Source organism: Hyaena hyaena, unplaced genomic scaffold (assembly GCF_003009895.1).
Source record: "Hyaena hyaena isolate Hyena2069 unplaced genomic scaffold, ASM300989v1 scaffold_164, whole genome shotgun sequence".
Lineage (NCBI taxonomy): Eukaryota > Metazoa > Chordata > Mammalia > Carnivora > Hyaenidae > Hyaena > Hyaena hyaena.
Genome location: NW_024080796.1, coordinates 2,442,031 through 2,456,411, shown reverse-complemented (window position 1 = coordinate 2,456,411; position 14,381 = coordinate 2,442,031). Strand labels below are relative to the sequence as shown.

The following is a 14,381-nucleotide window of genomic DNA, read 5'->3' as shown; positions in this document are numbered from 1 at the left end:
AATCTGCTTAAATTCATATGCCTGATGGAAAACATTCATATACACATCTGGAAAAAGATACAATTCACAGTTACAAAGCTAAAATAAATATAAAGTCAGAAGGGGAAAAAATCAAATAAATATAAAACACTGAAAGCTGGAGAAGTAGATATGAATCCTGGCCATGTTGCTATATTTTCTCAAATGGTCTTTTTTCCTCAAATAATTTACTCACATAATTAAATAACATTAAATAAACATATAGCCAGCAAGATCTAAGAGAAGATGGCTGCAGCCATGAATCTAACTGAAGGGAGCAGAAGAATTTAACGAGTCTGACAATAGCTTTAATAGCTGTTATATCCCTTCTAATCGTTAAAATTCTAAGACTCTGACTCTGTTCATATCCTAAAACTTAATATTAAGTCAACTGAGTTTTGTTTTGTTTTTTTTATTTTTGCCATTGCAATGGAGATTTTTATTCAAGTTTTACAAATGAAATGATATTATAGAGATTTGCTTCAAAATAATCCAGTGTATACATGGGTTACCAGAAATAAATGGATGAATACAGATGAAAAAGATTAACCATACACTGACAAGTGTTAAGATGAGTGATGGGTAAGTGGGAATTGTTACAGTACACTATTTTAACATATATTTGAAAAGCTTATTTAAAAACATCTTTTAAATTAATTGAAATAAAAGAATGTTCCTCCTATAAGATATAGTTTATCCTACTAAGACAATACACACAGGCTCCTGTTTTTAAAAAATGCTCTAGATGGGTCATCAAATTTGCAAAACAATAAGGTATATGTGCTGCCAAAGCGAGCACTGCAAAACTATAAGGTATTAGAGATGTTTACTATAAATTTTTTGAAGAAATATGGAATGAAAGAAGTTATCTGTAGCTGCAAACAACAGTAATGGTATATTTACCACATATCCTAACAGGGCCAGATTTGAAACACCGAAAACACGCTGTGGGTGCTGTGATCAGAGCACAGAGTTAAAATGGCTCTGACATTAGTGTGGGTAATGACCCTGAATAACCACTTAACATCTTTGTGACCCTGTATCCTTTTCTATCAAAGGAGAATAATAATACACATAGGGTTGTTGAGAGTTAAATAAAATAATACATGTAAAATACTTGGTAGAGTCCTGGCATACAGTTAGTGCTCCGTTAACATTAATATTTTTCATTGTGGTGAATAAAAATAACAGCTGTAAAGAGGACAGGCTCTAACGCTGGAATGCATGCGTTTTCATGAGTTATGACCTTGGGCTAGTTATTCAATCTCTTTGTGCATTAGCTGTGATATCTATAATAAAAAATAAAAAAGGAGTACAAGAGTCCTAAAGGATTGCTGAGTGAGGACCAAGTATATTAACGGTGCCTGGCACAGAGGACGTGTTCAAGAAATGCTAGCTGTTATTATGCATACTTAAAAAAGGACACTTGGGTGAAAAGTGATATGAACCCTCAATCTCCTCCTTTCTTATAAAGCCCACATTTCCACTTACATGTTACACCATACCAAACACTGTTCTAATCGTGTCACAGAAGATTGCGACATTGTTTTAGAGCCTAAATCTAAGGAGATATCTTTGATCTGTGTTATCTCTTAATAAATGAATTCGCAATGCCACTAGATTAATAAAAAACAATAAAGTGATGGCAATATACCAGTTAGAACTGATGTAAGGTTTTGAGGAAAAGAATAAAGTTAGAAAAAATACTCTTTACTTTATATTTTTTTAAAAAATTTTAATGTTTATTATTTGGTTTTGAGAGAGAGAGAGAGAGCAAGCATGAGTGGGGGAGGGGCAGAGAGAGAGGGAGACACAGAATTTGAAACAGGCTCCAGGCTCTGAGCTGGCAGCACAGAGCCAGACGCGGGGCCCAAACTCACCATCCCTGAGATCAGGACCTGAGCCAAAGTCGGACGCTCAACTGACTGAGCCACCAAGGCGCCCAGAAAAAATACTTTTTAAAACACTTTAAATACTCAAAACTACTCTTTTTAATTTAACCATGGGTTTAAAATGCTTTGTGTCACTTCACACGCCCCAGTTGTGGACTCGCACACTGCACATCGCCACAAGCCAACTCAATGATCTTTGATGACCAACATCTGTAAGAAAATTTGTCCATAATGGTAAGATCTATTTTCTTAAATAAACTTCCGTTGCCTGAAGAACAAATGCTAACTACAATATCTGAGAAGTCTACAGAAAAAACCTTGGGAAATGGAAGCATCGACACTTACAGTATGCACTTGCGGTGGTCGGTGATGCACTGTAAGCTGAGGTCCTGTTGATCCCAGGGTGAGTCCATTGTTTACAACATATGTAGTTGCTTGAGGCACTCGAACGGTGACACCTACAGAACAAAATTAAGGCATAAAACTAGAATTCTATTCTAAATTTGGTAAAATACTGATTAAACACTTGAAGCCAGCAAAGTTCTATTTAAATATAAAATATGGAAGGAAAAAATACTTCTAACCTAGAAACCTATACTCAACTGAAAAATCAACTGAACATGAAGAGAAAGAAATTTTCCTACATGCAAGCAACCAAAAAAATCTACCTCCATGAATCATTTCTCAAGTTGTCCTTGGAAGATGTGTGCCACCAATTATGAGAGCAAACTCAAGAAAGCGGAAAACAGGAGATATAGGAAACAGGAGACCCAACACAGGAGAAAAATAAATGGAATTCCTACCAAGAGGACTATGAGCAAAAATCCTAAAACAGAACACAGTAGTGGCACGGTCACATGTAAGAGGCAAGCAAGTGAGAACAGAACAGTGTAACTCTAATGGCTGACAAACTGAAGCTGTCTTCAAAAATATCTCTGCTGTCTCATCTTTTCAACTAGGACAGAAATCTCAACTGTAAGTTATCCTTGACGTCTATTAATGAGGTCCCTCACTTTCTGTCCATGCCATGCTGACCACCTGAAGATATTTAATTCACTGAACAGAAAACTATTTTGACATATATTAGGGCAACAGAGGCAGACAATTTATTTATTTTTATAAGCATCTACTTAAATTCTAGTTAGTTAGGGGCGCCTGGGTGGCTCAGTCAGTTTAAGCATCCGACTTAGGCTCAGGTCATGATCCTGTGGTCTGTGGGTTCGAGCCCCGCGTCGGGCTCTGTGCTGACAGCTCAGAGCCTGGAGCCTGCTTCAGATCCTGTGTCTCCCTCTCTCTCTGCCCCTTCCCTGCTCATGCTCTGTCTCTGTCTCTCAAAAATAAACGTTAAAAATTTTTTTAAACAAAAATAAATTCTAGTTAGTTAACATTTAATATAATAGTGGATTCAGGAATAGAATTTAGTGCCTCACCACTTACATATAACAGCCAGTGCTCATAACAAGTGCCTTCCTTAATGCCTTTTACCTATTTAGCCCCATCCCCCACCTACCTTCCCTCAGTTGCTTTCTATAGTTAAGAGTCTCTTACGGTTTGCCTCCCTCTTTTTTTCCCCCTTCCCCCTATATGTAAATCATTTTCTTAAATGCTTCTTAAATTCCACATGAGTGAAATCATAATGGTATTTGCCTTTCTCTGATCTATTTCACTTAGCATAATACACTCTAGCTCCATCCATGTTGTTGCAAATGGCAAGATTCCATTCCTTTTGATGGCTGAGTAATATCCCATTGCGCGTGTGTGGGGTGTGTGCACACGCGCGTGCATGCATGTGTGTACACACACACATACACCACATCTTCTTTATTCCTTCATTAGTAGATGGACATCTGGGCTCTCTCCAGTTTGGTGGTTGTTGATAATGCTGCTGTAAATACCGGAGTGCATGTACCCCTTCAGATCAGTATGTTTATATCCTTTGGGTAAATATCTAGTAGTGCAGTTGCTGGGTTATAGGGTAGTTCTATTTTTAACTTTTTGAGGAACCTCGATACTGTTTTCCAGAGTAGACGTACCAGTTTACATTCCCACCAACAGTTTAGGAGGGTTCCCCTTTTTCCACATCCTTATCAACATGTGTTGTTTTCTATATTCTTAATTTAGCCATTCTAACAGGTGTGAAGTGTGATCTCATCCTGGCTTTGATGAGTGATGATGAGCATCTTTCCATGTGTCTATTGGCCATCTGGATGTCTTCTTGGGAAAAAGGTCTGTTCAAGCCTTCTGCGCATTACTTAACTGGATTATTTGGTTTTGCGTGTTGAGTTTGATGAGTTCTTTACAGATTTTGGATACCAACCTTTTTTTTTTTTTTTTTAACGTAGGCTTCATGCCCAGTGTGGAGCACTGGACTTAGGTCTTGATTGCACAACCCTGACATCAAGACCTGAACTGAGCAAGAGTTGGATGCTTAACCAACTGAGCCACCCAGGAGCCCCTGGATACTAACCCTTATCAGATATGTCCCTTTGCAAATATCTTCTATTCTGTAGGCTGCCTTTTAGTCTTGTCAATTGTTTCCTTTGCTGTGCAGAAGCTTTTTTATCTTGATGAAGTCCCAAAAGTTCATCTTTGCTTTTGTTTCCACTGTCTCCAGAAATGTGTCTATAAGAAGTTGCTATGGCAGAGGTCAAAGAGGTTGCTGCCTGTGCTCTCTTCTAGGATTTTGATGGCTCTTGTCTCACACTCAGGTCTTTGATCCATTTTGAATTTATTTTTGTGCATGGTCTAAGAAAGTGGTCCAGTTTCATTCTTCTGCATGTAGCTATCCAGTTTTCTGAACACTGGATATTTGTTGAGTTGTTGTTGAACAGACTGTCTTTTCTCCATTGGATATTCTTTCCTCCTTTGTCAAATATTAGTTGACTATATACGGTTGTGAGTCCATTTTTGGACTACCATATTCTATTGACCAATGTGTCTGTTTTTGTGCCAGTACCACCCCGTCTTGGTGACTACAGCTTTGTGATAATAGCTTGAAGTCCGGAATTGTGATGCCTTCAGTTTTGCTTTTCTTTTTCAAGATAGCTTTGGCTCTTCAGGATCTTTTGTGATTCGATACACATTTTAGGACTGTTTGTTCTAGCTCTGTGAAAAATGCTGGTGGTATTTTGATAGGGATTTCATTAAATGTGTAGACTGGTTTGAGTAGTAATAGACATTCATCCAACTGATGAGCAGGGAATGCTTTCCCATTTCTTGGTGTCCCCTTCACTTTCTTTCATGAAGTGTTCTACAGTTTTCAGAGTATAGATGTTTTACCTCTTTAGGTAGGTTTATTCCTAGATATCCTATTGATTTTGGTGCAGTTGTAAATGGGATTGATTCCTTGATTTCTCTCTCTGCTTCTTACTATTGGTGTATAGAGATGCAACAGAGTTTCATACAGTGATTTTATATCCTGCAACTTTGCTGAATTTGTGTATCAGATCTAGCAATTTTTGGTGGAGTCTTTTGGGTTTTCTACAGAGTATATCATCTGAAAATAGTGAAAGTTGGTCTTCTACCTTGCCAATTTAGATGTCATTTTTTTTCTTTTTGTTTGATTGCTGAGGCTAGGATTTCCAGTACTATGTTAAGTAACAATGATGAGAGTGGGCACCCCTGTATTGTTTCTGACCACAGAGGATAGTATTAGCTGTGGGTCTTTTGTATATGGCCTTTATGATATTGAGGTATGTTCCCTCTATCCTTGTTTTGTTGACAGTTTTTATTAACAATGTATGCTGTATTTTGTCAAATGATTTTCCTGCATCTATTGACAGGATCATATGGTTCTCATCCTTTCTTTTATTAATGTGGTATATCATATTGATTGATTTGCAAATATTGAACCAGCTCTACAGCCCAGGAATAAATCCCACTTGATGGTGGTGTGTAATTCTCTTAATATACTGTTGGATGCAATTTGCTAGTGTCTTACTGAGAATTTTTGCACCTATGTTCACCAAGGATATTGCCTATTGTTTTCTTTTTCAGTCGAGTCTTTGGTTTTGGAAACAAGGTAATACTAGCCTGGTAGAAGAAGTCTGGAAGTTTTCCTTTCATTTCTATTTTTTCGAACAGTTTGAGAAGAATAGGTATTAACTCCCCTGGCAAGCCATCTGGCCCAGGACTCTTGTTTGTTGGGAGAGTTTTGACTACTGATTCAATTTCTTTGCTGGTTATGGGTCTGTTCAAATTTTCTGTTTCTTCCTGTTTTAGTTTTGGTAGTTTGAGAGTTTTGTCCATTTCTTCCAGATTGCCCAGTTTGTTGGCATATAATTTTTCATAATATTATAATTGTATTTCTGTGTTGTTGATTGTAATCTCTCCTCTTTCACTTGTGATTTTATTATTTGGGTCCTTTCTCTTTTCTTTTTGATAAGTCTGGCTAGGAGTTTAACGATTTTTTTAATTCTTTCAAAGAACCAGCTCTTAGTTTTGTTGATCTGTTCTACTGAAGTTTTTGTTGTTATGTCTCTATAATTTACTTGTACTATAATGTTTCCTTCTTCTGCTGGCTTTAAGCTTTATTTGCTGTTCCTTTTCTAGCTCCTCTAGAGGTTGTGGTTAGAGGTAAGGTTAGGCTGTGTACTTGAGACTTTTCTTGTTTCTTGAGGTAGACCTGTCTTGCCATGGAGTTCCCTCTTAGGTCCACTTTTGCTGCATCCCAAATGTTCTAGACTGTCATGCTTTCATTTTCATTTACTTCCATGTATTATTTTTCTTCTTTAATTTCCTGCTTATCCCATTCATTTTTTAGCAGTATGTTCTTTAACCTTCCATGTTTTGGTGGTCTTTCCAAATTTTTTCTTGTGGTTGATTTCAAGTTTCATAGCATTGTAGTCTGAAAATATGCATAGCGTGGTCTCAGTCAGTAGTTGAGGCCTAATTTGTGATCCACTATGTGGTCTATTCTGGAGAATGCTTCATGAGCATTTGAAAAGAATGTGCATTCTGCTGTGTTAGGATGAACTGTTGTGAATATATCTGTTAAAAGCAGACAATTTAGTCGCCTACTGCCTGGACCATACTCTTGCCACAGATTCAGTTCTTGGCTTATGCTATAGTTCTGCCTGGTACTTTGACTATGGTGAGTGCAGTTTCGCAGAACTCATTCATGACCACAGTGATGGATTTCCCAGAAAAAGCTCTTGTAAGCTTAAGAAAATTGAAGACAGACTGTGAACCAGAAACTCTGCTTAGTTTATTTTCTCCTGGAAATCATCACAGAATAATGGCAGTTTCTTTTAAATAGCTAAATTTGGGGCGCCTGGGTGGCTCAGTCAGTTAAGCATTTGACTTTGGCTCAGGTCATGATCTCACGGTTTGTGGCTTCGAGCCCTATGTCAGGCTCTGTGCTGACAGCTCAGAGCCTGGATCCTCCTTCCACTGTGTCTCCCTCTCTCTCTTCCCTTCCCATGCTTGTGCTCTGTCTCTGTCTCTCTCTCAAGAATACATAAACATTTAAAAATAAATAAATAAATAGTTAAATCTGCCCTGGTTATTAGATTTTATAAAACTAAATGCTTTTTTGGGAAGCCTGGGTGGTTCAGTTAGTTGAATAACCACTTTTGGCTCAGATCATGACCTCATGGTTCATGAGTTCGAGTCCTGCATCCAGCTTGCTGCTGTTAGCACAGGGCCTGCTTTGGATCCTCTGCAGTCCCCTCTCTCTGCACCTCCCCCACTCATATTCTCTCTCTCTCTCAAAAATAAAATAAAAACTAAAATAAAAATTAAATAAAAATTCTATTAAAATAGAACCTTTACATATGCTTTTTATATAAACCTTTGTATGCACAATATATTTTACTAAATATTACATATACATACAAAATATATGTATATGTGTGTATATATGTATATAAACATATGTGTTATGACTGTGTACCTGCACATGCAAACAACAGATTTTCTTTAACATCTTCCAACCTTTTTCTTCTCAACCACCTTCCCTACCTTTAAGACTCTCTCACTGGAGGCTATTCTTTTTCATTATTTTTCCATTATCTAGGCCATGCCACAATTGATCAGTCCCATTTTAATTAGGCAAGGTATCTCTTAACAGAGTGCAGACCAGTATCAAACAGAGTATTTTGAGAGTATGGCCATAAATACAGCTAAGTTGAAGACAACACATGGAACACACATCATATAATATACATATCCAATTTTTCTGGTTAACTCTCCAAAGGGAAGAAAAAAATTATTATTAGTTTTATTATGATATCTTTGTCAATACAAGCCAATTAAATGCTAAAGAACACATGTAACTTGGGGTCCTACACAAGAAAAGAGTCTCTTACTATTTTGGGGATTGACCTGCCGAACAGCAGGAGCCTGCATAACAGCTCCTCGCAGGGGGGCCTGAGCTGGCGGTGCTGGGAGAGTCGTGTACACCACTTGGTGGTTTGCAGGCGCTCTCGGGACAGGGAGTCTTGTAGTCACCTGAGTTACGGGACGATGTGTTACATTCACGGTGGTTGGAGCTAATGAAAAGCAGAAAAAAGAGATCAAAATGCAGTTAAGTTCTATGTTAAGTAAAAAGTATTAATTGTAATTAATGTTGCACAAAATCTAACTATAATAAAGAAAGAAATACAGACGACAGTCTCCTTTTGTAATCTTGAAAGATAAAAGTGGTGAAAGCCAACCAAAATTAATATTACTATTATTACAATCCAAGCTTCAGAAGAAAAGGCTGCCTCAACCATGCCCAATGCCCTTCCCACTCTTGAGTAGGTAAAAAGCATGTGAAGATAAAGAATTAAGAGTATAATCTTAAGGGAGTGACTTAAAACAGTAAATTTTCACTCCTTAATGTTTAACTATTCCTAGTAGAGGGGATTTGGGGCCCTTCAGGCCTTCTACTCATGGCATAAATCCAAGAGCAACTGTATACTCACAGTTCAAGAAACTAGCTAGCTATTTTTACTGACATTTTCTTTAGGTGAACTGAGCCATCTCTTATTCAAAGCAATAAAATATCAATTAAAATACAGAATTCTTCCTTTTCTACTCTAGCATTCCTCCTAATATATGTTCCAGAGAACACGGATGCCTTAAGTGATGTTAACATATACCTATCAAAAAAGTCCTAAATGCTCACTGACAGCATGGAACTATAATAATTACTTTAGGAGTTAACATTTTCTTGTTAATAATTTTCTGAATTACTATCATAACTTACAAATGATCATACACTAACTATACAATAAAAATAATAAAGCTACTTTTATATGGAAAAATGGGTTCTATAATAAAATAAATTTGGAGGTAAACAGTGGATTTGACAAAGATAAAAAGGTTTTCTTTATGAATGGCTTACTTACTAAAGTCTTCATTTACTTTAGTCTTTACACATCTGAACTTTCAACGTGAGCTTTTAGAATGGTGAAGAAGAAAGTGTACAAGGAGGAATGCTTATCTCTTCATCTCTTTATTACCCATTTTATCTATAGTATACATTGTCTGCATAACTGATATTCTTCTAAATTATCTAAATTGGTGACTTACACTTTGATTTCACTAGATAAAATTCCATGTAAACTAAATGTTTTCCTTAATGAGAAAAGTTCTTATTTAAGTATTTTGCAGATAAATCTCTAATGATGGGCTATTTTATAAAAAAGACAAACTGTCTTGACTGGCTTCCAAACAGTTTAAGGAGATCCAGGCTACATCTTGAAAATGCCAGATTTATAACTTCTTGAAAGGCAGTGTGTAAAATATTAGTATAGATCTCCCAATGGTAGTGTTAGGCCAGTTAAAACTAGTTCAAGTTAAGAATCATTTAAAACTGATTTCATCAGTCACTTGCTACTTCGTGGTCATAATCAGAACAAATCAACGCACCATCCCTTCCAGAGAAACTATAGCCATGTTAGCTGCTTGTAGTGGCAGATGACCAAGACACATAATTTTTCTTCTTTATAACCACTCTGTATCAGTGCTGTTACTAAAAATGGTCAGCAAAACTAAGCTATACTACATTCAAAAAGATACACTGTCCTCAAAATAACAGAAAGTTATCCTTAATCTTCTCTCTGATCTTTCCACTTAATTCCATAGTCATATTTCACTGCAGGCAAGACTAAACGCTTCAACTCAGTGATTCAGCAAGTCTACCTGTAGGAAGTAAATGTATGGTTGTCTGTGATGGTCCACTTGTTGGCACCCCAGATGGCTGAAGAGGTGGTGCTGGCTGGATGGGTTGCAATGGTCGAGACACAGGCTGAGAAGAACCCATGGTTGACACAGGAGTATGATTTAGCTTTTTTGGGTCTATTAATTAAAAGTAAGATATTGTGATTATTGATAGAAAAAATCAGAAATACAGGTTCTCCTTTTGTTTGTGAATTTTATGTTTGCTTGCCCCTCAGTTACATTCACCGCTATGAAAACAATTTATTTCTATTTTAATTATGTGTACACTTGCCAGGTTTAAACACCACATCACAACCTTAAATAATTCACTGCTGGTTCTATCTTTGAATTCACATTTACAGAAATAGAATTTTACATTTTTTTATGAATGAATACTACTTTTGAACTCAATATAATATCATGTCAATCAGAGTCATTCCACTTCCTAATTCAGTACATATCTATCTATCTGTTACCAAGGTCATTCTCCTAGACAAATACCTATATATCGATGAGTTTTTCACCAGTGATCTTGAGCTCCAATTACTGCTGTTTTGGTTCTTTTGTTTGATAATACAGATGGTTGCTTATTTACACGAGCCAGTCTTTTATATAAGACACCCACAGTGTCTAATATCAAAAAAAGTCTTGAACAGCCTATGAAATAAATGTTGCATCTCAGAAAAAGCCTTAAATACTAGGTAACCACTATATGGCATAATGTAAAGAGTATAACCAAAAGCCCTTCTATCCAAAATGATCCCCATTGATTTCTGTCCTAAGGAATTCTTCACTAAAATGTAAATAAAATTTAAGGCTCTAGCTACGTTAATTGGGTCCTGAAGGAGGATACACTTCAGAATGGGAAAATTTAAGGTGCAAAGGTGGGGCCAGAGGAAAAGACTCCACAAGGCAGGGATGCTGGAAAGAGAATAGTAAGGGTACTGATAACTTTCAGAATCAGCTCTGTGTCCTCTAAAAAATAACATGTATTTATTTTGTCCTCTAGGGTTTCATTATATTTAGACTTGTCGATAAAAAGAAAAAAAGAAAAAAGAAAAATCAATGCAAATAATTTGAAACTCTTTATGTAAAAAATAATCACGCTGGTATGAATTCAATTCTGACAAATGATGGCATAAATATTCCAATTTTACATCAATTATACCAAAAAATTGATTTTGCTATCACATAATCAGCTTGTTTTCCGAAAACCAATGAATGATCTTATTCCCTAAAATATTTAAACTTTAGGTGATTTTTAAATTTAATGTCTTTAAGATAGTAATTAGCTTACTACCTTATCTTAAATTTTCCATATGCATTATATAATTGTCACCACACAGGTTTATGTCTGTGAATAGTTGTGCAAATAAGTTTGAGAAATCCTTTACATCTTGAATCTTTCTAGGAAAAATTTCATTATAAATTTGCATGGTAAAGCTCAGAGAAGTCTATATAAAGGACAAAAAAACCCATACAATTTTGTTTAATTCGGCATTTCTCCAAGTATATTTAACCACTGAACTTTTTACTCAGATTACCGATTAACACTGGAAAAGGATAATTGGGAATACTGGTTGTAATTTCTAAATACCGTAACTCAAAATAATATTGAGGATTTTAGGGGTGCATATTTTTTTTGTGGGGGATTCAGGATTTTTAATATCACCTTCATTTTTGTTTATATAAAGAAAATTAATTCAAATAACCAAAATTAAATGTACACACACGTGATAGTACCCACATTAAAGGGCACGTGAGTGCGAATGTGCACACACGCATACACACACAGAAAGAACACTTAATTTGGATCAGAGGGGACTGATCCCCAGTTCCCTAACTGACTTTGACTTGTTCTCTTTGAATCTGTTCTTAACTATAAAATGCATATTATAGGGTTACTGCAAAGATCCAGTGAAATAAAACATAAAAAGAGGGGTGCTCCAGAAGTGAAATAGTCTCCTAACTGCTCTGTTTTTCTCTATGCTTTGTTCATATTCATTCACGATTAGATTTCAATTTTTAAATTCTAAGATAAAAAAACTCTCACTTTAAAAGATACAAATATATCAAGCATAATGCTGTAGAGATCTGTCTTCACTGATTATCATACTGGATTAAGAGGGAAAAAATGGTACAAAGCATTCCTTGGTACTGGTACCATTACTTATAAGTACCTTGTGAAGCTTGTGAAGCTCCACTCTCTTCATCATCCATTGTGAGGTCAATGACACCACCTGAATCATTGCCTGTGGCTTTTCCACTCTGAAAAACAAAATTTCTACATTTTACAAAGGAAACTCTGGTAGACATGGAGGAAAACGGAAATACTAAGGGGCAACAAGAATAAATGAGTAGCCTGGTTCCATGTGGACCCCTAAATGGTACTACCTGAAAAAAGCAGAGTTTGTCAGATAAATGACCCCGAATACTCACATCTGTCATATAAAACATAATTGTGAAATATTCTCACAAGAGATTGTACAAGTTTTTTTTTTTTGTCAAGTGCATAGAGCTATTAAAGTAATTAGGTACTTTAACTGGTGATTAGATTAAGCACAAACATATTTTCCAACATTTAAAATGTTGATGAATTCTACAAAAATTACATTAATATTAATTACTATACTAATATTAATACCAATATTAACTCACCAAAATGCCAAAAGCAACTTCAAAGCTAGAGTTAAGTTACACAAAATAATCTAAATCTATGTTTCCTCCCTTAAAAAGGATATGATACGATAAGATACAGTGTGCTATACTACTAACTGATATCCGAAGTGACAAAGTCAACCCATCGTCTCAAATCATTCAAAATGGAATTTTAAAAAATTTTTTGAACTCCACAATAGCAACAAAAAAGGACAGTACAACACAGATCTAAAGAACCAGTATCTTTGAGTCGAAAAGGCTGATAGGCATCTTTTAATTCCAGCACATAAACGTAAATTTATGTTAAAAGGTAATATCCCCAATTTCCAAAGTATGGATATGGATCTGTTATGAGGATTAATCCAAATATGCATACAAAGAGCTTAACATTAGGCGTGACACATGTTGTGTAATAAATGCTAATCATAATTACTTTATAACATATTATACTGAGATGAGCGTGACACATGTTGTGTAATAAATGCTAATCATAATTACTTTATAATATATTATACTGAGATGAGCTCCAAATGATTAAGGTTTTTAAAATCTGTAAAACTCAGATTTTACAAACTTAAAGGAAACAATGCCTTGACATTAAAAACTTTAGGCCCAATCTGAAGATAATGATGTAATTCTAAATCTTACAATTATAAATTTTTATAATGACTTCATTGAAAATGACTTGTTAACACACACCACAATGTAAAATCCAAAACTAAAAATTCTTTTTTTTTAAAAAAATATTTTTATTTATTTCTAGGAGAGAGAGACAGCGTGAGCAGGGGAGGGTCAGCGAGAGAGGGAGTCAGACTGAAACAGGCTCCAGGCTCTGAGCTGGCAGTCAGCACAGAGCCCGACGCGGGGCTCGAACCCACGAACCGCGAGATCACGACCTAAGAGAAAGTCGGATGCTTAACCGACTAAGCCACCCAGGCGCCCCCAAAACTAAAAATTCTTAACCAATCCTTAAAGAAAGTAACAGAATCCACTTGCTGCAGTGTATTTATAAGGTCCACTTTTCAAAATTTTCTAAATTTCAAATTTATCAAAAATTGCTGGGGTGCCTAGTGTCTATTTCAGAGTCTGTGTCTCCCTCTCTCTCTGACCCTCCCCTGCTCACGCTGTCTCTCTCTCTCTCTCCTAGAAATAAAATAAAAATATTAAAAAAAAAAAAAAGAATATCGATGGAAATCCATTATCCCTGAGGACTACAATTCTAATTTTACTTTGAAACAGAAGGAAAAAATCTTACCTGTGATGTGCTATCAGCTGCCTTTTTATTAACGGAAGCATCTATTGTTTTGTTTGTCTGGTTTTCTGAGGAGTCAAAAAAAAATAGCCATTTTTAAAAGCACCCACAAAATGTAAAAGGTTTGGTTGCTATGTATGCAACAATTCCTGTAATTTTCTCCAATTATCTTTTTTCTCTCAACATGTCATTTATGTAAATGAACTCTCTCATAGACCACTGCTAGAGTAACTTTCAGGAGAGCAAATTTTTTCTCTACAATAGAGAAAAAAATTTCACATATCCATTGCCCAGAATACTTAATTCTATCCTAGGGAATATCTTTGGAAATAATTTAGGATATGCAAAACTTAAATGTCCTAACATAAGTAAATGGTGAAATAAAATATAATTCTTCCATACTATATATCTTT

The 14,381-nt window shown here is 35.7% G+C and overlaps 1 protein-coding gene across 4 annotated transcripts in view; it reads right to left on the bottom strand.

The window, feature by feature from the left end:
• Positions 1-14,381, bottom strand: part of LOC120236879 (activating transcription factor 7 interacting protein) — a 112,874-nt gene that overhangs the window by 5,770 nt on the left and 92,723 nt on the right. For all 4 annotated transcript variants that reach the window (XM_039239938.1, XM_039239937.1, XM_039239935.1 and 1 more), the window contains 5 exons: positions 13,972-14,036; positions 12,239-12,326; positions 10,041-10,196; positions 8,219-8,401; positions 2,256-2,368 (listed from right to left, as the gene is read on the bottom strand). In XM_039239938.1, the coding sequence (XP_039095869.1) occupies positions 2,256-2,368; positions 8,219-8,401; positions 10,041-10,196; positions 12,239-12,326; positions 13,972-14,036 (605 nt within the window). The remainder of the gene's footprint in view (positions 1-2,255; positions 2,369-8,218; positions 8,402-10,040; positions 10,197-12,238; positions 12,327-13,971; positions 14,037-14,381) is intronic.